Genomic DNA, 17092 nt, shown 5'->3' with positions numbered 1-17092 from the left:
TATTATGAATACTAAATGGCAGCGAATTGTTCACTTTAAAGTAGTTAATTTTATGTTATGTGAATTTCACCTTAATAAAGGAAAAAACTCATTTTTGTCTCCACCACCCCCAATACCTATTACTATTTTAATTTAAAAGGAATCCACCTTCAGAAGCATTTAATCCAGTTCCCTGGATATCACAGGCAACATTCTGAGACATTAGGGCAACGTGATGAGGTCACAGATGGAGAGAAGCAGATCCCCAGACCTCCGGTATGGGCTCCAATTTAACGCCCCCCCACCCCAGCCTAGCCTCCATCAACCCACTTATTCCAGTGTAAGGGGTCAAGACAGGGGTTGCCTGTGTGATGGAAAAAGGCTCTCCACAGTCTTTGGAATGTGGCTCAGAAAAAAGCCTGCCCAAGGCAGGTGGCAGGTGGCTCCTTGGGCCACATGCCCCCACCTTTGGCTGACCAAAGGTTTTCGTGTTAAGTAACTCCCCCCACCCCACCCCCACCTGCTGGCAGAATTCTGTGCAGGGCGTCCTGGAGGTAGAAACCCTAGGTAGGAAGTCAGGAGGCCCAGGTTCCCATCTCAGCCCTAACACAAACCAACTATGGGGCCCAGACTCCCACTCAGAACCCCTGACTGCTCTGAGCCGCTATCTCCTCATCCGGGAAACAGAGACTGGCCAGGTAATGTTCTCTAAGAATTCCATCTTCAAATTCCCACACATGCCTGGAGCCACTTCCTTCAAAAGCTAGTCTGAGAATGTTACCAGCAGGAGTGCAAGGGTGTGTGTGTGTGTCTGTTTTTATTTATTTTTTTGAAGATGGAGTCTTGCTCTGTTGCCCAGGCTGGAGTGTAGTGGCACAATCTCGGCTCACTATAACCTCCACCTCCTGGGTTCAAGAGATTCTCCTGCCTCAGCCTCCTGAGTAGCTGGGACTACAGGCCCACAACATCACACCTGGCTGATTTTTGTATTTTTAGTAGAGACAGGGTTTTGCCATGTTGGCCAGGCTGGTCTCGAACTCCTGACCTCAAGTGATTGACCCACCTTGGCCTCCCAAAGTGTTGGGATACAGACGTGAGCCACTATGCCTGGCTGTGTTTTGTTTTTACTTCTTCAAGTCCATCCTCTTTAAATTGCTGCAAGTCTCAATATATAGCTTTATGATCTCTGTTGAAACTACTCAACTTGGCCTTTCTAGCACAAAAGCAGTCGCAGACAACAAGAAAATGTATTGGGCATGGTTGTGCTCCAATAAAACTATTTATAAAAATAGGTTGCGGGGCGGGGATTTGGCCCTTGGGGCTGTGAGTTTGCAACCGCTGTTATAAACTATTCCAGGGGAAATCATGATCCCCGAAAGCCGCCCATCTCATACAAGTCTGCTGCTCCTCTGGGGTTTCTGTGTTCAGAGAACAATTTCTCCAGTGCCTCGCTACTCAAAGTGTGGTCCATGGACCAGCATCTTTGGACTTGAAGAGCTTGTTAGAAACCCAGGCCCCACCCCAGATCTCAGCACAGAATCTACATTTTTACAAACTCCCAAGCTATTCATGTGCATAGTAAAGCTTTAAAGCAAGAGAAAGACATGATTATGTTTGTAGTTTTATGCAGATCTCTCTGGCTGCCATTTGGAGGACGGACAGAGGGGACAATCTGGATAAGCTGAGAGACAGGAAGACTCACACCTAGGCAGTGTGGACAATTGCAGAAGGAATGAGGTCACCAGAGTATCCAGAAGTTGAAGTAGGAAGGACTTGAGAACTTATGGAATGTGTGGAGTGAGGAGAGGCCAGTGGTATTCGGGTTCCAGTGTGCCCACCTCACTACCATCCAGAGGAACCTTCTAGAAGAGAGGTTGGGGAGCCACCAGCCACTGCCAAGCGTGTGGCCTTGGAAAATCACCAAATCTCTCTGAGCCTCAGTTTCCCCATGTGTATAAAGAGGATGATAATAACACCTATCCCAGAAGATGACTTCTAGGATGGATCTAGGTAACCCGTGTAATGTGTTCAGCCCTGCGGCCAGCATATAGCAAGCCTTCCAGAGCCCTGGGTCCCTCAGCCTCCACACTATCTATCCTTCCATCTGCCTAGCCATCTACCTATCTACTATCTTTTTTCCTTTCTGTCTTTTTAAATTAAACCTTAATGCCAGCAGATCAGGGTTTCTTAGCCTTAGCACTATTGATATTTGAGGCTGGGTGATTCTCCATGGTGGGGGGTGGGGACTGTCCTGTGCACTGTGGGATGTTTGGCAGCATCCTTGGCCTCTACTCACGGGATGCCAATCATCAGTAGCACGCACCGCCATTTGTGACAACTAAATGTCTTCAGACATTGCCAAATGCCCCTGGGGGAAATGGAGGCAAATCACCTTGTTTGAGAACTACTGCTTTAGATGTTGACCTGTTATTGTTATCATTAGGCTGGGTAGCGGGGGAAGCATCCCTATTAACCTGAAGCCCAGAATCTAGAGCTGGACTTGTGGCATTCTAATAAGTTAGCAACAACAAGGAGGGGGCCCCACGTTGGGGAGAACAATTGTTCTGAGAGACGGTTAACCACAAACAACTCACTTCCACAGCATTCTGTTCCCAAATACTTTGTTCTGCACGTACCCCCAGCAGCACAACTCTGTAAAACTTCCTTCCAGCTCCTACCTCTTTGCAGACAGCCCCTTCTGTGCTGTGCTACCCATTGCTTTCTTGCAACGTATCCTTGTACTTTCTCCAATACATCTGCCTTTCTTTACCCATGACCATCTTGGTAAATTCTTTTACCACCCACAACACTGGCCCCAGTCAATTGCACCCATGACAGGACCACCTGGAGTAAAATCACAGCTCTGCCATTTCCTAGTTGGAGTGGTTAGTGGTGGAGACTTCAGGTAAATCACTTTTTGTGATGAGTCCTCAGTTTCCTCATCTGTAAAATAGGTCTAATAATAACCCCTTCTTCATGGGAGGGAAAGATCAGCTCACCTAAGTAAAGCATTCAGTAAGGCTAATATGTCTTTTGTTGTTACAGTAAGTTATCTTCTTCCTTCTCCTTCTGCTTGCAGCAGGATGGAAAACTCGATTATGATCACCCACTCTCACCTCCTGTAGAGGAGAAGCCAGAAGCAAATCTCCACTCTACCCACCCACCCACTCACCCTCAACCCTACACCCAGAATATGGAAAGGGTTGAGGTCAGCACTGGGAATGGTCTCCGGCCATGCATGGGGTGTGAAAGGCAATTACCAGGTCTGCCTCAGATAAAACCAACCTCGGCTCGGTGGAAAAGTGTGCTGATAGTCCTGGCTGGACTAGAAATCCACCCAGCAGCTCTGAAAGCAGAGATATGTTTGGCAGGGTTGTTCGCCATGTAAAACTATCTGCCTGTGTCTTGTGACAGTGGAGAAAGCCTCTAAGGCCAAGAAATTATTTTTGATGTGGAAGGGGAAAAAAAATGGATTTAGCAGTTCCAGCCAGCTTTAGGCTTCTGGATGTTTTGTGCAACCTTGCAAATTTATTGTTTTCCAAAGTGCACGAAGCCAAGGAGTTTCCAAGGAGATGCTTAGCTCAGTGCAGATCCCCAGCTCAGGAAGGGGGAAGGCAGCTTGAAATCCTTTTCTGGTCAAATGGTGGAAGATTCTCAAGTTCAGCCAAATTCAGGAGCAAGGAGAGAGAGAAAGAGGAGAAGAGCACTCCGGAGGGACCTGGCCAGGGATTCAGAACATGAACGTCCCAGAGCTGGGACTCTCAACCCTCTTGACATTTGGGCCCAGATATATCTCAGCTGTGGGGACTGTCCTGTGCATTGGGAGCTGTTTAGCACAGCATCCTTGGTCTCTACCCACTAAATGTTAATAGCATTCTCCACCCCCAGCAGTTGTAACAACCAAAAATGTCTCCAGACATTGGCAAATGCCAGTGGGGTGCAAATTCACCCTGGTTGGGAACCAGTACTCCAGGAGATAAATGTTGAGCAGGTCCTGCTCACAGCTGTTTCTGTCAAGTGGTGGCCCAGCTGCTTTCAGAAAATGTCAAGCCAACACATGCATCAGCTGTTGAGAGGCTGTCTGAGGTCAGAGGTCCTGAAAGTCCTGAATGGGGTTAGAAATGGGTAGAAGCTTTCTTGCCTGAGAGACCAATGTGTTCTTAAAAAAATTGATGGTAATTCACCATCTCAGGCCTTTGAGGGCCTCCTTCTTAAAGAGTTATTACTGTTCCTAATTAATTGTGTGTTTGCTTATTTTTTTAAACTCTATTTCCCCCTCTAGAATGTAAGTCCCTTGAGGGTAGGGATCTTGTCTGTTGTTCACTGTTGTATCCCCAGCGTCCCACTCAGTCTAGCACATAGGATGGGCTAAGTACATATCTGCTGCAGGGAGGGAAGGAAGAGGGAGGGAGGGAACAACAGATAATTGTTGCATGTCTACACCCGGAAGATATACCTAGCGGGCTTGTTAAAACTTGGATCACTTGGATCAGAAAGTGCAGACTTTCTGATTCAGTGGGTCCCGGATGGAGCCTGAGAATGTGCATTTTTATCAAATTCCCAGGTAGTGCTGATGCTGATGGTCCAAGGACCACACTTTAAAAACCACTGGTCTGAAGACCTTTTGGTCCTCAGTCCTGGGCTGTGCATTAGAGTCACCTGGAGATCTTTAAAAAGATCTGCTGCAGGCCACACCCTGGCCAATTGAATCAGAATCCCTAGAGCGAGGCCCAGGTATCTGGGAGATTCCAATGCGGCACTAAGGCTGAGAGCGGCTCACCTGCACCTTCTCACTTGTTCCTCACAGCTGGTAGCATTGTTCCTTTCTTACAGATGAGGAAACAGATTCAGAAGGGTTAGTTACTTCCTCAAGACCCCTTAATCGTACCAAAATTCAAACCAGGTGCCAGGTTCTTTCAGTTACTTTGTCATCCTTCTCACTTCAGCAGATCAGAAAGCAGACCATAGCTTTGTACTATTTTTATAACTAATAGTCATTGATCACTAAGGGATGGGCACAGCTGCTGTTATTCTCACAAATGCTTGTCAAACATCATTATTCCCATTTGACAGAGGAAAAAAACTGAGGCACAGAGAGGTAGAGGAACCTGACTTTGGTCACACAGCCAGAAAGTGCTGAAGCCAGAATTGAGCCCAGCCCTCTGCAATACACTATGGGTCTTACCTGTGAGGACACAGAAGGTGGAGATGGAAGGGGAGGCTGGACCAAGGAGGAGGCCAGCCGATGTCAAAGCTGGAGCATAGGTGAGGCTAGCCAGTAGGTCCCATGCTAGCAAGCAGACAAAGACACAAAGGTGGACGAGACATGACTTGGAAAAAATCAGGGGACTGCTGAGGCGTAACAGTACCCGCGAGATGCCACTGCAACCCTCTGCCTTGGCCAGGCTGCACCTTATATTCTTCTCATCTCACCAGGAACCAATCCCGGTGATTGTCCTTCCCAGGGCTTCCAGGCAAAGCATACGATTGGCTGTCACCATTTGAAGCCAGCCATGGGAGGAAGGAAGTACTAGCGTCCCTGAGCATAGGTGGTGCTCACAAAATGAGCTAGAAACAGCCTCATTTGTGCTGCCCTCTCCCGTGTTTGTTCTCTCCATCTCCTGTCTGGTCCCTCCAACTTCCTGCATCTGTCGGCTACCTCCCCAGCTCTGGACCTTGGCTCCACCTTCGTGATTCCAGCAGCTCCTCTCCCATTTGGCACAGTGTTCCCATGAACTGATAACCAGTGACACAGTCCCCCTGACCAGCCCACCTTTTGGCACAGTTCTCAGAGTTTCCCATGTCTGAGCTCCCAGGGAGCCCTCATGCTGGGTCCGTCCAGTCACATACGTACTATGATGAGACCTGAGCCCACATGACACTGGTAGGGCTATTGATTCCTCCTGGTGCTAAGGTGGGCATCAGGTAGAGACCTACCTATGCATGCATATGACGCTGAGCCATTTCCTGAGAGCTACAGCCTGAGATAGCTGGAAACCATAGATAGCAGAGCCTCTGAAAGTCACATTCACACCAAGTCCAGGACCTACAGGAACCTAGTCTTAAATAGAACAGGGGTCCAGGTGCGATGGCTCAGGCCTGTAATCCCAGCACTTTGGGAGGCCGAGGCTGGTGGACCTTGGAGTTCGAGACCAGCCTGACCAACATGGTGAAACCTCGTCTCTACTAAAAATACAAAAATTAGCCGGGCGTGGTGGTGCACGTCCGTAATCCCAGCTACTCGGGAGGCTGAGGCAGGAGAATCGCTTGAACCTGGGAGGCAGAGGTTGCAGTGAGCCGAGATCGTGCCACTGCACTCCACCCTGGGCAACAGAGGGAGACTCTGTCTCGAAAGCAAAACAAAACAAAAACAGATCAGGGATGGCATTTAGGGGTGTGGATGCCCTAAAGAACCATCCTGTTCACCAAGCCACGGGGAGTAGGGACAGCCCAGGTTTTATACACCCAAATTCTTCCTCCCTTCTGGAATCTTGTAGTTTATAAGAGGGCAATTGGCTCCTTCAGACAACAGTCTGTGAGTTCAGGACTCACGCAGATCTGAAGAATTCTGGAGGTCTTCTACCTCCTCAAACCCTCCCCCCCATTCCTCAGTGGTGCCTGGAATTCCTTTAAAACAAGGTTTCTCAGCCTCAGCATTACTGACATTCAGGCCCAATCATTCTTTGCTGTGGGGGGCTGTCCTGTGCCATGTAGGAAGTTTAGCAGTATCCCTGGCCTCTATCCAGTAGATGCCAGCAGCACCCCCTCACCCAACTATAGCAACCAAAAATGCCTCCAAACATTTCAAATGTCCTCTGGGGAACACAACTGCCTTCAGCTGACAACCACTGCACTGAAGAATTACTCAGGCCGCAACTTCTAAGAAAATGCAGACTGCAGAGAGAGGGGAGCGCTTGCACAGGAGTGAACAGTGGCCGTTGATTACTGAGTATCTGCAAGGGCGGCTCATCTTATGAAGCCAGGGATGGGGTGTTGTTCTGAAGTCAATACAAGGCATGAAAATTGCGTCTGCTCAAAAGTGCCCTTGAAACCTGGTCATCCCTCCATCAGGACAAACGGCTGTTTCCTTAGTTGAATACTGATATGGGTGTGTTTTCCTAAAACATGGCAGTTACTTTCAGGGCACAATTGCCCATATGAACTATCTACACTGGTGCAGGGGTAACTATTCTGCCAGGGATTCCGATGAAACGAATTAAACTTCATTCAGCCTAACGCTGGCTCCTTACTATTTTCTTTTTTCTTTGAGACAGGGTCTCGCTCTGTTGCACAGGCTGGAGTGCAGTGGCACAACCACAGCTCACCGAAGCCTCGGCCTCCTGGGCTCAAGTGATCCTCCCACCTCAGCCTACCAAGTAGCTGGGACTACAGGCGCATGCCACCATGCCCAGCTAATTTTTATGTTTTTTGTAGAGACAAGATCTTACTATGTTGCCCAGGCTGCTCTCAAACTCCTGGCTCAAGCTATTCTCCCACCTCAGCCTCCAAAAGTGCTGAGATTACAGGCATGAGCCACCACGCCCAGCTTCCTTCCTTACATATCTTAACGGTCTCTCCCGTACACAGTGAACTGCGACCTAACTGGATGTGTGAACAGCCTGGAACCGACTCCTGTACCAATCACAGAATTTTAGCCAATCGCAGGCAGCCAACTGTTCGAATCCTGTTCAAATAAGGCAAACAAACAATAAGCAGAAACCAATCTGGCTGTTTCTGCACCTGACTTCCGCCTTCTGTGCCTCACTTGCCTTTTTCTGTCTGTAAATATCATCCGACCATGTGGCAGCTTTGGGGCTGCTCTGAATCTATTCTGGTGCAGGGAGCTGCCCGATTCACGAATCATTCTTTGCTCAATTAAATTCTGTTAAATTTAATCTGCCTTAAGTTTTCCTCTTAACGCTCCCAAATTTCAGGTACTGGGCAGCATTGTCATCACATTTCCCATATCCATATACCATCTACATAATCATTTAATATTTTTCTTCAAATCAGCCTGTTTCAGCCTTTAACGTATGTATTTGAAATGAAATCTTTAAATTATTTCCATAAGTGAAAAGCTACTGTTGTTTTCCACTAATAGAGGGTACCATAACAATAGGGAAAATGGGAAAAATAAGTTAATAATTCTTTTTTTTTTCTTTGAGATGGAGACTCACTCTGTCGCCAAGGCTGGAGTGCAGTGGCATGATCTTGGCTCACTGCAACCTCCGCCTCCCAGGTTCAAGTCATTCTCTTGCTTCAGCCTCCCGACTAGCTGGAACTACAGGCATGTGCCACCACGCCCAGCTAATTTTTGTATTTTTAGTAGAGATAGGGTTTCACCATGTTGGCCAGGCTTATCTGGAACTCCTGACCTCAGGTAATCTGCCTGCCTCGGCTTCCCAAAGTGCTGGGATTACAGATGTGAGCCACCACGCCTAGCTGGAAAAAGAAGTTAATAATTTTCTCTAGGCTCTATTGCTTTCCAAAGCTTCTAAGCCTGAGGCCTGATGCCTTTGCTAGAAAGGTAGATGGGCAAAGGAAGGACAGGTGTTAAAGAGAAGTCGGCATCATGATGAGTCTTGCTCTGTGACACCATCAGAAAAGACAGAGACTTTCTCCCCGGGATGCAGTGGTGTTTTATGAGGAGGGTAGCACAGGGCCAGACTGCCAGTTCCACTTCCCCAGGGCTGGGCCAGTTTTAGAAACCAGCCATCAGTAGCTTGGCTGCAGGCTGGAAAGAATCGGCTGCAAAGCACAAAAGCATTTCCCAGTGCACAATGGGTTCCAGACCTCCTTGGACAAACAGAGGGATTGGCAGTAGGCACGCATGGCCTCAGATCACCAGCAGGGGCCCTCACCCCTCAGACGCCAGACTTTCCTGCCCAGGCCTTCCTGGGAAGGGGTGGTTTTGCTGATGCTAATAATGGCTGCTTGGGAGTCAAAACCCCAAAGAAACTTCAGAATGAAACCAAAGCCCTTCAAGGTTAAAATTCATAGCCCTTCTCTGTTCTGTTCAAACTCTTCCTATGCCTGGATGTTCTGTTTATCTGCCTCTCTGAATTTCCTCTGATATATAAAGCAGAGTGCACAAATACAGGGCTACAGGATAAAGTAAATAATGCAAATGAGGGAAGTGTGCTGTAATAGGGAGTGGTGGGGCCTGAGGTTAATTGGAGCACCTGACCCCAAAGAGAGGCAGCAGCCACTCAACCCTTAGTCACTGTTCCTTGTAGAAACATGGGCTCTGAATTGCTAGAGCTACTAATTTTTCAAGAGATGCTGGAAATCTGAAAAAATTTTATGTGAAATCCCCATTTTATACCAAATATTTTTTGAACTCTGTGAGAGTGCATACAAATATGTGTACATGAGGGTTCACAGCAGCTCTACTTGTAACAGCCCCAAATGGAAACAACCCAAATGCTTATCAACAGGTGAGGCCACGTGCGGTGGCTCACACCTGCAATCCCAGCACTTCGAGAGGCTGAGGCCGGTGGATCACCTGAAGACCAGCCTGGCCAACATGGTGAAACCCCATCTCTACTAAATATACAAAAAAATTAGCTGGGCAAGGTGGTGCACACCTGCAATCCCAGCTACTCGGAAGGCTGAGGCAGGAGAAATGCTTATAACTGGCAGGTGGAGGTTGCAGTGAGCCGAGATCGTGCCACTGTACTCCAGCCTGGGCAATAAAGAGGGACCCCTGTCTCCAAAAAAAAATTATAAAAGGAAGATTGGCAGGTGTTAAAAGAGGTAAGGAAGGCATTCTAGCACCTTTGAGATAGTCAGAAGCAATGAAGAAGGAATAATCTTCCCGTTGTATGATTCAATGATATTAATGCTACATCCATGTAACACATCTAATATTTCACCTGCCAGGATCTAGTTCCCACGTCAGAATAAGCACTTTCTCCATAGAAGGATCCCTGACCCCACACATCCTACCCCCAAAAGCCATATTTGTGCATCTTTTCCCCCTACACATGAAGAGATCCCCCACTCAAATGCACATTCACGTGGGTAATTGCATGTAAGTGAGGGGTTGTTTTTCTAGAAGTTTCCAGGGCCCTGCGTCTCAGAGAAATCAGCACTCAAAGGCAGCAACCCACTCTGTGGCCACCAACTTCTTTAGTCCAGAGAAGTCACCAGCTCCTCTGCTAGCAGTGGTCAGTATGATACAGTGATGCCTAGAGCCCAAAGTGCAAGGATGAGGCCCCAGGGCAAGTTAGGAGGCTTGGGGTGTGGCCGAGGTGACAGAACTCTAGGATCCCAGTGAACAGGTAAGGCTGTCTGCACAGCCCCAAACCACTGTCTGCATGTGGAGCCATGTAGATCTGGCCTTACAAGGTGGATTCCTATGACCGCTTGGGAAATAACTGCCTTGCAGCACAGGTACGGATGGGCACTTGGAATTTTCCAGAAATGCCTTTTGCCAAGGAGAATCAGGCTGAGCTCGACTAATAACAGTTACATTTTTAAAGAGAGCATTTCAGGCCAGGTACGGTGGCTCAAGCCTGTAATCCCAGCACTTTGGGAGGCCAAGGCGGGTGGATCACCTGGGATCAGGAGTTTGAGAACAGCCTGGTCAACATGGTGAAACCTCGTCTCTACTAAAAATACAAAAATTAGCTGGGCATGGTGGCGGGCACCCAGCTACTCAGGAGGCTGAGGTGGGAGAATTGCTTGAACCTGGAAAGCAGAGGTTGCAGTAAGCCAAGACCTTGTCACCGCACTCCAGCCTGCATGACGGAGTGAGACTCCGTCTCAAAAAAAGAAGAGAGCATTTCAAATCCTGCAGCCAAAGTAAACTGTCGAAAGGTGAAATGGTTGCTATATATTTATCTTCATTGAGTCAAATTCCTGTATTATTTTAGAAAAACACCATGTGAAATTCACCAACCAGAAGACAAATCTTTGCTCAGGAAAATGTCAATAGTGTAGGGTTGGAGTTTGGTGCATTTCAGACGGGTGCTAGCTTATTTGCAGAACAGCTGGTGATTAAATTATGACTATTAATAAAAATCCATGAGGTTGCAAAAACCCTCTGGTCTGCAGTGATGAGGTTGTTAGTAACAATTCAAAACTTCCCTGGAGGAATTTTTATTTTTATTTATTTATTTCAACTTATTTTAATTTTAATTTTTAGAGACAAAGTCTTGCTCTGTCACCCAGGCTGGAGTGCAGTGCTGCGATCATAGCTCACTACAGCATCAAACTCCTGGACTCAAGGGATCCTCACTAGAGAAATTTTGAAAGGGAAAAGGTTTAGCTCTCTCCACCTCCACTCAAAATATCCTTTCTCTCTCCATCAATAATTGAATTAATACTTACAGTTACCTTTTACTGACTGTTGATCATTTGTCAAGCACTGTTTTAAGAGCTCCAGAGATTAATTCATTAATACAGTAATGTTACCATGTAGAAATTCTTATCTCTGTTTCACAGGTGAGAAACCAGGCACCAAGAGCCAACCAAAAGAGCCTTCCCAAGTCATCCCCAGACCACAAACTTCAGGCAATGAAACATGACAATGAACTACATTTGATCCACCATATGAGATGCCTCATTAAAAGAAAATGCACAAGAGCCAAAAGACGGACACCACCAAGTGTCCATAAATGGATGAATGGATAAAGAAGATGTGGTATAGACAACGGAATATTATTCTGACTTGAAAAGGAAGGAAATTCTGACACATGCTACAACATGGATGAGCCTTGAAGACATTATGTCAAGTGAAATTAACCAGTCACAGAAGAACAACTACTGTATAATTCCACTTATATGAGGTCCATAGAGGAGTCAAATTCTCAGAGACAGAAAGTAGAATGGAGGTTACTTGTATTCATGTGTTCTCATGTTGCTAATAAAGACATACCGAAGACTGGGATATTTATTTATTTATTTTTTTTTTGAGATGGAGTCTCGCTGTGTTGCCCGGGCTGGAGTGCAGTGGCCGGATCTCAGCTCACTGCAAGCTCCGCCTCCTGGGTTTTTACGCCATTCTCCTGCCTCAGCCTCCCGAGTAGCTGGGACTACAGGCGCCCGCCACCTCGCCCAGCTAGTTTTTTGTATTTTTAGTAGAGACGGGGTTTCACCGTGTTAGCCAGGATGGTCTCGATCTCCTGACCTCGTGATCCGCCCGTCTCGGCCTCCCAAAGTGCTGGGATTACAGGCTTGAGCCACCGCGCCCGGCCAGACTGGGATATTTATAAAGAAAAAAAGATTTAATGGACTTACAGTTCGACATGGCTAGGAAGGCCTCACGATCATGATGGAAGGCAGGGGAGGAGCAAAGGCACGTCTAACACGGCAGCAGGCAAAAGAGAACGTGCAGGGGAACTCCCTTTTATAGAACCACCAGGTCTCACAAGACTTATTCGCTATCACAAGAACTGCATGGGAAAAACCTGCCCCCATGATTCAATTACCTCCCACCGGGTCCCTTCCACTGACACATGGGGTTTATGGGAGCTACAATTCAAGATGAGATTTGGGTGGAAACACAACCAAACCATATCACCATGGATATGGGGGAAGATGGAAATGCAGAGGGAGTGTTTAAAGGGTGCAGAGTTTCAGTTTGGGAAGATGGAAAAGTTCTGGAGATGGATGGTGATGATGGATGCACAATGTGTGAATGTACTTAATGCCACAGAACTGTACACTTAAGAGTGGTTAAAATGCTAAGTTTTATGTTATGCATATTTTACCATAAAAAATGGATTTTTGCATGAAAAAAGAAAAAGAGACATTAAAAGCATTCATTCATGCATGCTTCATTCTTTAAAAAAAAAAAACCTCAATAAAAAACTCAACATTGTAGGCTGGACATGGTGGCTCACACTTGTAATTCCAGCACTTTGGGAGGCAGAGGCAGGCGGATCACTTGAGACCAGGGGACTTGAGCCTGGAAGTTCAAGACTAGCCTGGGCAATATGGCAAAACCCCATCTCTACAAAAAATACAAAAATTAGCTGGGGTGTGGTGGGGGTGCGGGGTGCCTGTAATCCCAGCTACTCAGGAGGCTAAGGCAGGAGAATCACTTGAACCAGGGAGGCAAAGTTGCAGTGAGCTGACATTGAGTCACTGCACTCCAGCCTGGGCTACAGAGTGAGACTGTCTCAAAAAAGCCACCTCAACATTGTAGAGTCCTTCTATTCATTGCACAAAGATGTGAGCAGTACCAGGCAGTTACTAAGCAGTAGGGGGACAAGGTTAAATCAGGAGCAGTGCTCTGAAGACATATTGGCAAGTAAATAAACTAGTACAGTAAGATCACAGCCACTAGCACAGACATGGTGCCTACTACGTGCCCTCACTCCTTTAGGTGTTATACCTGCATTAACTCAAATAATCCTCATGGTAGTCATTTTGGGTTTTGCTTTTTTTTTTTTTTTTTTTTTTTTTTTTTTTGAGACAAGGTCTTGCTCTGTCGTCCAGGTTGGATGGAGTGCAGTGGTGCAATCACAACTCACTGCAGCCTCCACTTCCCAGGCTCAAGCGATCCTCCTTGCCTCAGCCTCCTGTGACAGTCATTCTTATCCTCATTCTACAAACAAGGAGATTGAGGCTCAGAGAAGTTAAGAAAGTTGTCCAAGGTTACAGAGGATTCATCACACCCATGCAGTGTGGCTCAGGGTCAGTGGTTCTAGCCAAAAGGTATGAGATGGAAGAAGCAACAAAAAACACAGTCTCAGAACACAGTGACCACCCAGAGATGGTGAGTGCAAATAGGCCGTGGAGTTTAGGAAGGATTCCTGGAGGAAGAGACTTTTGAGCTAAGTTCCAGAGCAGGGGTTGTCAAAACTACAACCTGTGGACCAAATCCGGCCCACCGCCTAGTTCTGTGAAGTTTTATTGGAACACAGCCACGCTCATTTGTGTACAGATTGTCCATAGCTGCTTTTGCAGCATAGGGGCAGAAACCATATGGCCTGCAAAGCTGAACACAGTTATCATCTAGCGCTTGACAGAAGAAGTTTGCTAACCCTGTCCTAGAGAATTAATAGGAAAATAGTTCATGAAAGATAAAGCGAAGGTGCACAGGCCAACTCGGTACCAACTTTGCCTTCCCCAGATATCTTACCCTCTTCCAGTCCTTCTTCCACGTGATGTCACCACCACAGCACAGGCAGCCTTCCCCACTCCCTGGGCCTCTTCCAGAGCCTCCTAACCACTCCAGCCATTCCTTTTTTTTTTTTTTTTTTTTTTTTTTTTTTTTTTTTTTTTTTTTGAGACAGAGTCTCACTCTGTCGCTCAGGCTGGAGTGCAGTGGCAAGATCTCAGCTCATTGCAACCTCTGCCTCATGGGTTCAAATGATTCTCCTGCCTCAGCCTCCCGAGTAGGTGGAATTACAGGTGCCTGCCACTACGCCCAGCTGATTTTTTGTATTTTTAGTAGAGACGGGGTTTCACTATGTTGGCCAGACTTGTCTCTAACTCCTGACCTCAAGTGATCCTCCTGCCTCCGCCTTCTAAAGTGCTGGGATGACAGGTGTGAACCACCACGTCCGGCCCCTGCATCCATTCTTAACTGCTGCATCCCTTCTGCCACCCAGGCAGAAAAGAAATCAACAAAAGGACAAGCTTGGACCCAAACACTATCCGCTTAAAACCTTCAAAGGCTCCCCATTGTTCTTAGGTGAGAATCCAAACCCTTCACCAGGCCTACCCAGACCTGCCTGCCCCTTCCTCCAGCTTCGTCCCGGACGCATCCTTTGCCTTGCTGCTCTCTCTGGAATCCTCTTCCCACCAACTTTTGGCCACTCAACTCCCTGTTCATCTGTTCTGGGTGGCAATGTCCCTGCTTCTCTGCTCTACCCAGTGTGGGTCCCATGAGAATCTCTGGCTCACCCACCCTTGCTTCCTCCCTATAAAAATGTTGGAATGATTTCATGGAAACTCCTGTTTCGAGGCCGGGCACGGTGGCTCACTCCCGTAATCCTAACACTTTGACAGGCCGAAGTGGGAGGACTGCTTGAGCCCAGGAGTTTGAGACCAGCCTGAACAACATAGCGAAACGCTGTCTCTAAAAAAACTAAAAAACTTAGCCAGGTGTGGTCGCACATACATGTAGTCTCAGCTGCTTGGGAGGCTGAGGCGGGAGGATCGCTTGAGTCCAGGAGTTCAAGGCTGCAGTGAGCAATGATTGTGCCACTGCACTCCAGCCTGGGCAACAGAGCAAGATCATCTCAGAAAAAAAAAAAAAAAAAAAAAAGAGACAGAGAGAGAGAAGAAAAGAAAAATAAACTTTATTTATTTTTTGTCTCTTCTGGAGTACCAGACTAAAGGGTGGCAGATGTAGGTGGGCTGAAGCTACCACTGTAATTTCCATCAAACCCTGCCTGCAGCCCACGAATCCCCCCAAAGATACAGACACAAGAAAAAAGAGCACAGTTTTTTTTTTTGTTGTTTGTTTTTGTTTCTTTTTGAGACAGGGTCTCACTCTGTCACCGAGGCTGGAGTGCAGTGGTGTGATCTTGGCTCATTGCAACCTCTGCCTCCCAAGTTCAAGCGATTCTCCCACCTCAGCCTCCCCAAGTAGCTGGGATTACAGGCATGCACCACCACACCTGGCTAATTTTTTGTATTTTTAGTACAGACAGGATTTCACCATGTTGGCCAGGCTGGTCTCAAATTCCTGGCCTCAAGTGATCTGCCCACCTCGGCCTCGCAAAGTGCTGAGACTACAGGTGTGAGCCACTGTGCTTGGCCTTAAAAAGGCGTACTGCTCTGCAAACACAAATTCAAGGCAAGTTCCCTCTGACCTGACTATCATCCAAGTTCTTTCTGTGTATATAAATTTCACAGCCACCACTGTTCTTCCAGGAGAATGTCAAATTCCCAGAGGCCAGGGCCCATGTTTACACGGCTCCTCATTTTATTCCTAGTGCCTAGCGCAGCAACTGGCACCCAGTGAGAATCTAAATTTGCATTGAGCAGGGAGTATAGATTCCATCCAAAGAGGATTCCAAGAGCCAGCCCCGAGGTGTGAAACAACATGACGCAAAATGCCTAAAGGGCAAGCTGGTGTGGGCATAGCGGGCTGACGACAGAATCGGGCAGTGCTGCAGACTCCTCAGATCTAAAAAGCACCCCATCCCTCAGCAGGAAATCCCTTTAGACTGTTAGGGTTCTGTTGAGGCCTTTGGAAGTCAAAGGTTACACTTCCAAAGATGCTGCTGTGGGCGGAGAAGATATGTCGGCGTGACAGAGACAATGGGCTGCCGGGCTCCGTTCCCTGCACCTGTCATGCTCAGTCACATGGGTCTTAGATGGAGAATAAGGGGTCCTGGGAGCGTCACAGCCTCTTGGGGACAGCCAGGCTAAGTTCCAGGCTCCATCCTCCAGTGAGCAAGAGAGGATGGACCCTGGATGCTTAAATCCCTCCAGGAAGCTCAGCCCTTGGCCGCTTTTAGAAAGAACAAGACCACAGACCTTGGGGAGGGAGGGTACTGGTTTGGCACCAGGGGCAGGGCCAGCTTGGCCCAGAAATTGCTCAGATTCACGGGAGGAGGGTGAGGGCTTGGCAGAGAAGGCAGGGGTCCTGGGAGGATCTGCTCACCTTCGCCAGCTGTGTCTGCAGCTTATTCTTCACGTCCGTCACCTCGGAGATGCGGGCGTTGAAGGCCAGGTTGGTGTCTGTGAACTGCCTCCACATCTGATCCGACAAGGTCTCAAAGAGGTGCTCCGCCTCCTCCCGCAGCCGGATGGAGTCGGCCCGCATGTTCTGAGAGTGCTTGATGTTGTCGTTACTGAACTTGGCCCAGGTCTCGGGTACGGAGATCCTGCAAAGGCACAGGGGCGAGTTGCTGCAGCCCTGGGAGACCTCACAATCTGCGGTTTCTCAGCCTGGGCAGTCTTGGCCTCTGGATCGGGATTATTCTCTCTCCTGTGCATTGTGGGATGTTTAGCAGCATCCCTGACCTCTACCTACTAGATGCCAGTAGCTCCCAGACCACCCCATTGTGACAACCAAAAAATGGCTCCAGACATTGCCAAGTACCCTCCTGTGGGAGGGCACAGTCACCCCTTGCTGAGAACCACTGTCCTGATCCAATACCCTCATTTTACAGGGGAGGCAAGAGAACCCTAAAGAGAGCAGCTG

General features: G+C 47.8%; 2 protein-coding genes across 2 annotated transcripts in view; one reads left to right on the top strand and one right to left on the bottom strand.

The window, feature by feature from the left end:
* Positions 1–17092, top strand: part of NUBP1 (NUBP iron-sulfur cluster assembly factor 1, cytosolic) — a 612258-nt gene that overhangs the window by 512007 nt on the left and 83159 nt on the right. The window lies entirely within an intron of this gene.
* The window catches only part of TEKT5 (tektin 5), a 68225-nt gene that overhangs the window by 32500 nt on the left and 18633 nt on the right, over positions 1–17092 (bottom strand). The window contains exon 5 of the mRNA XM_050774360.1: positions 16550–16772. Within this exon, the coding sequence (XP_050630317.1) occupies positions 16550–16772 (223 nt within the window). The remainder of the gene's footprint in view (positions 1–16549; positions 16773–17092) is intronic.

Source organism: Macaca thibetana, chromosome 20 (genome assembly GCF_024542745.1).
Source record: "Macaca thibetana thibetana isolate TM-01 chromosome 20, ASM2454274v1, whole genome shotgun sequence".
In the NCBI taxonomy this organism is placed as follows: Eukaryota; Metazoa; Chordata; class Mammalia; order Primates; family Cercopithecidae; genus Macaca; species Macaca thibetana.
This window is presented reverse-complemented; position numbering and strand designations above follow the sequence as displayed.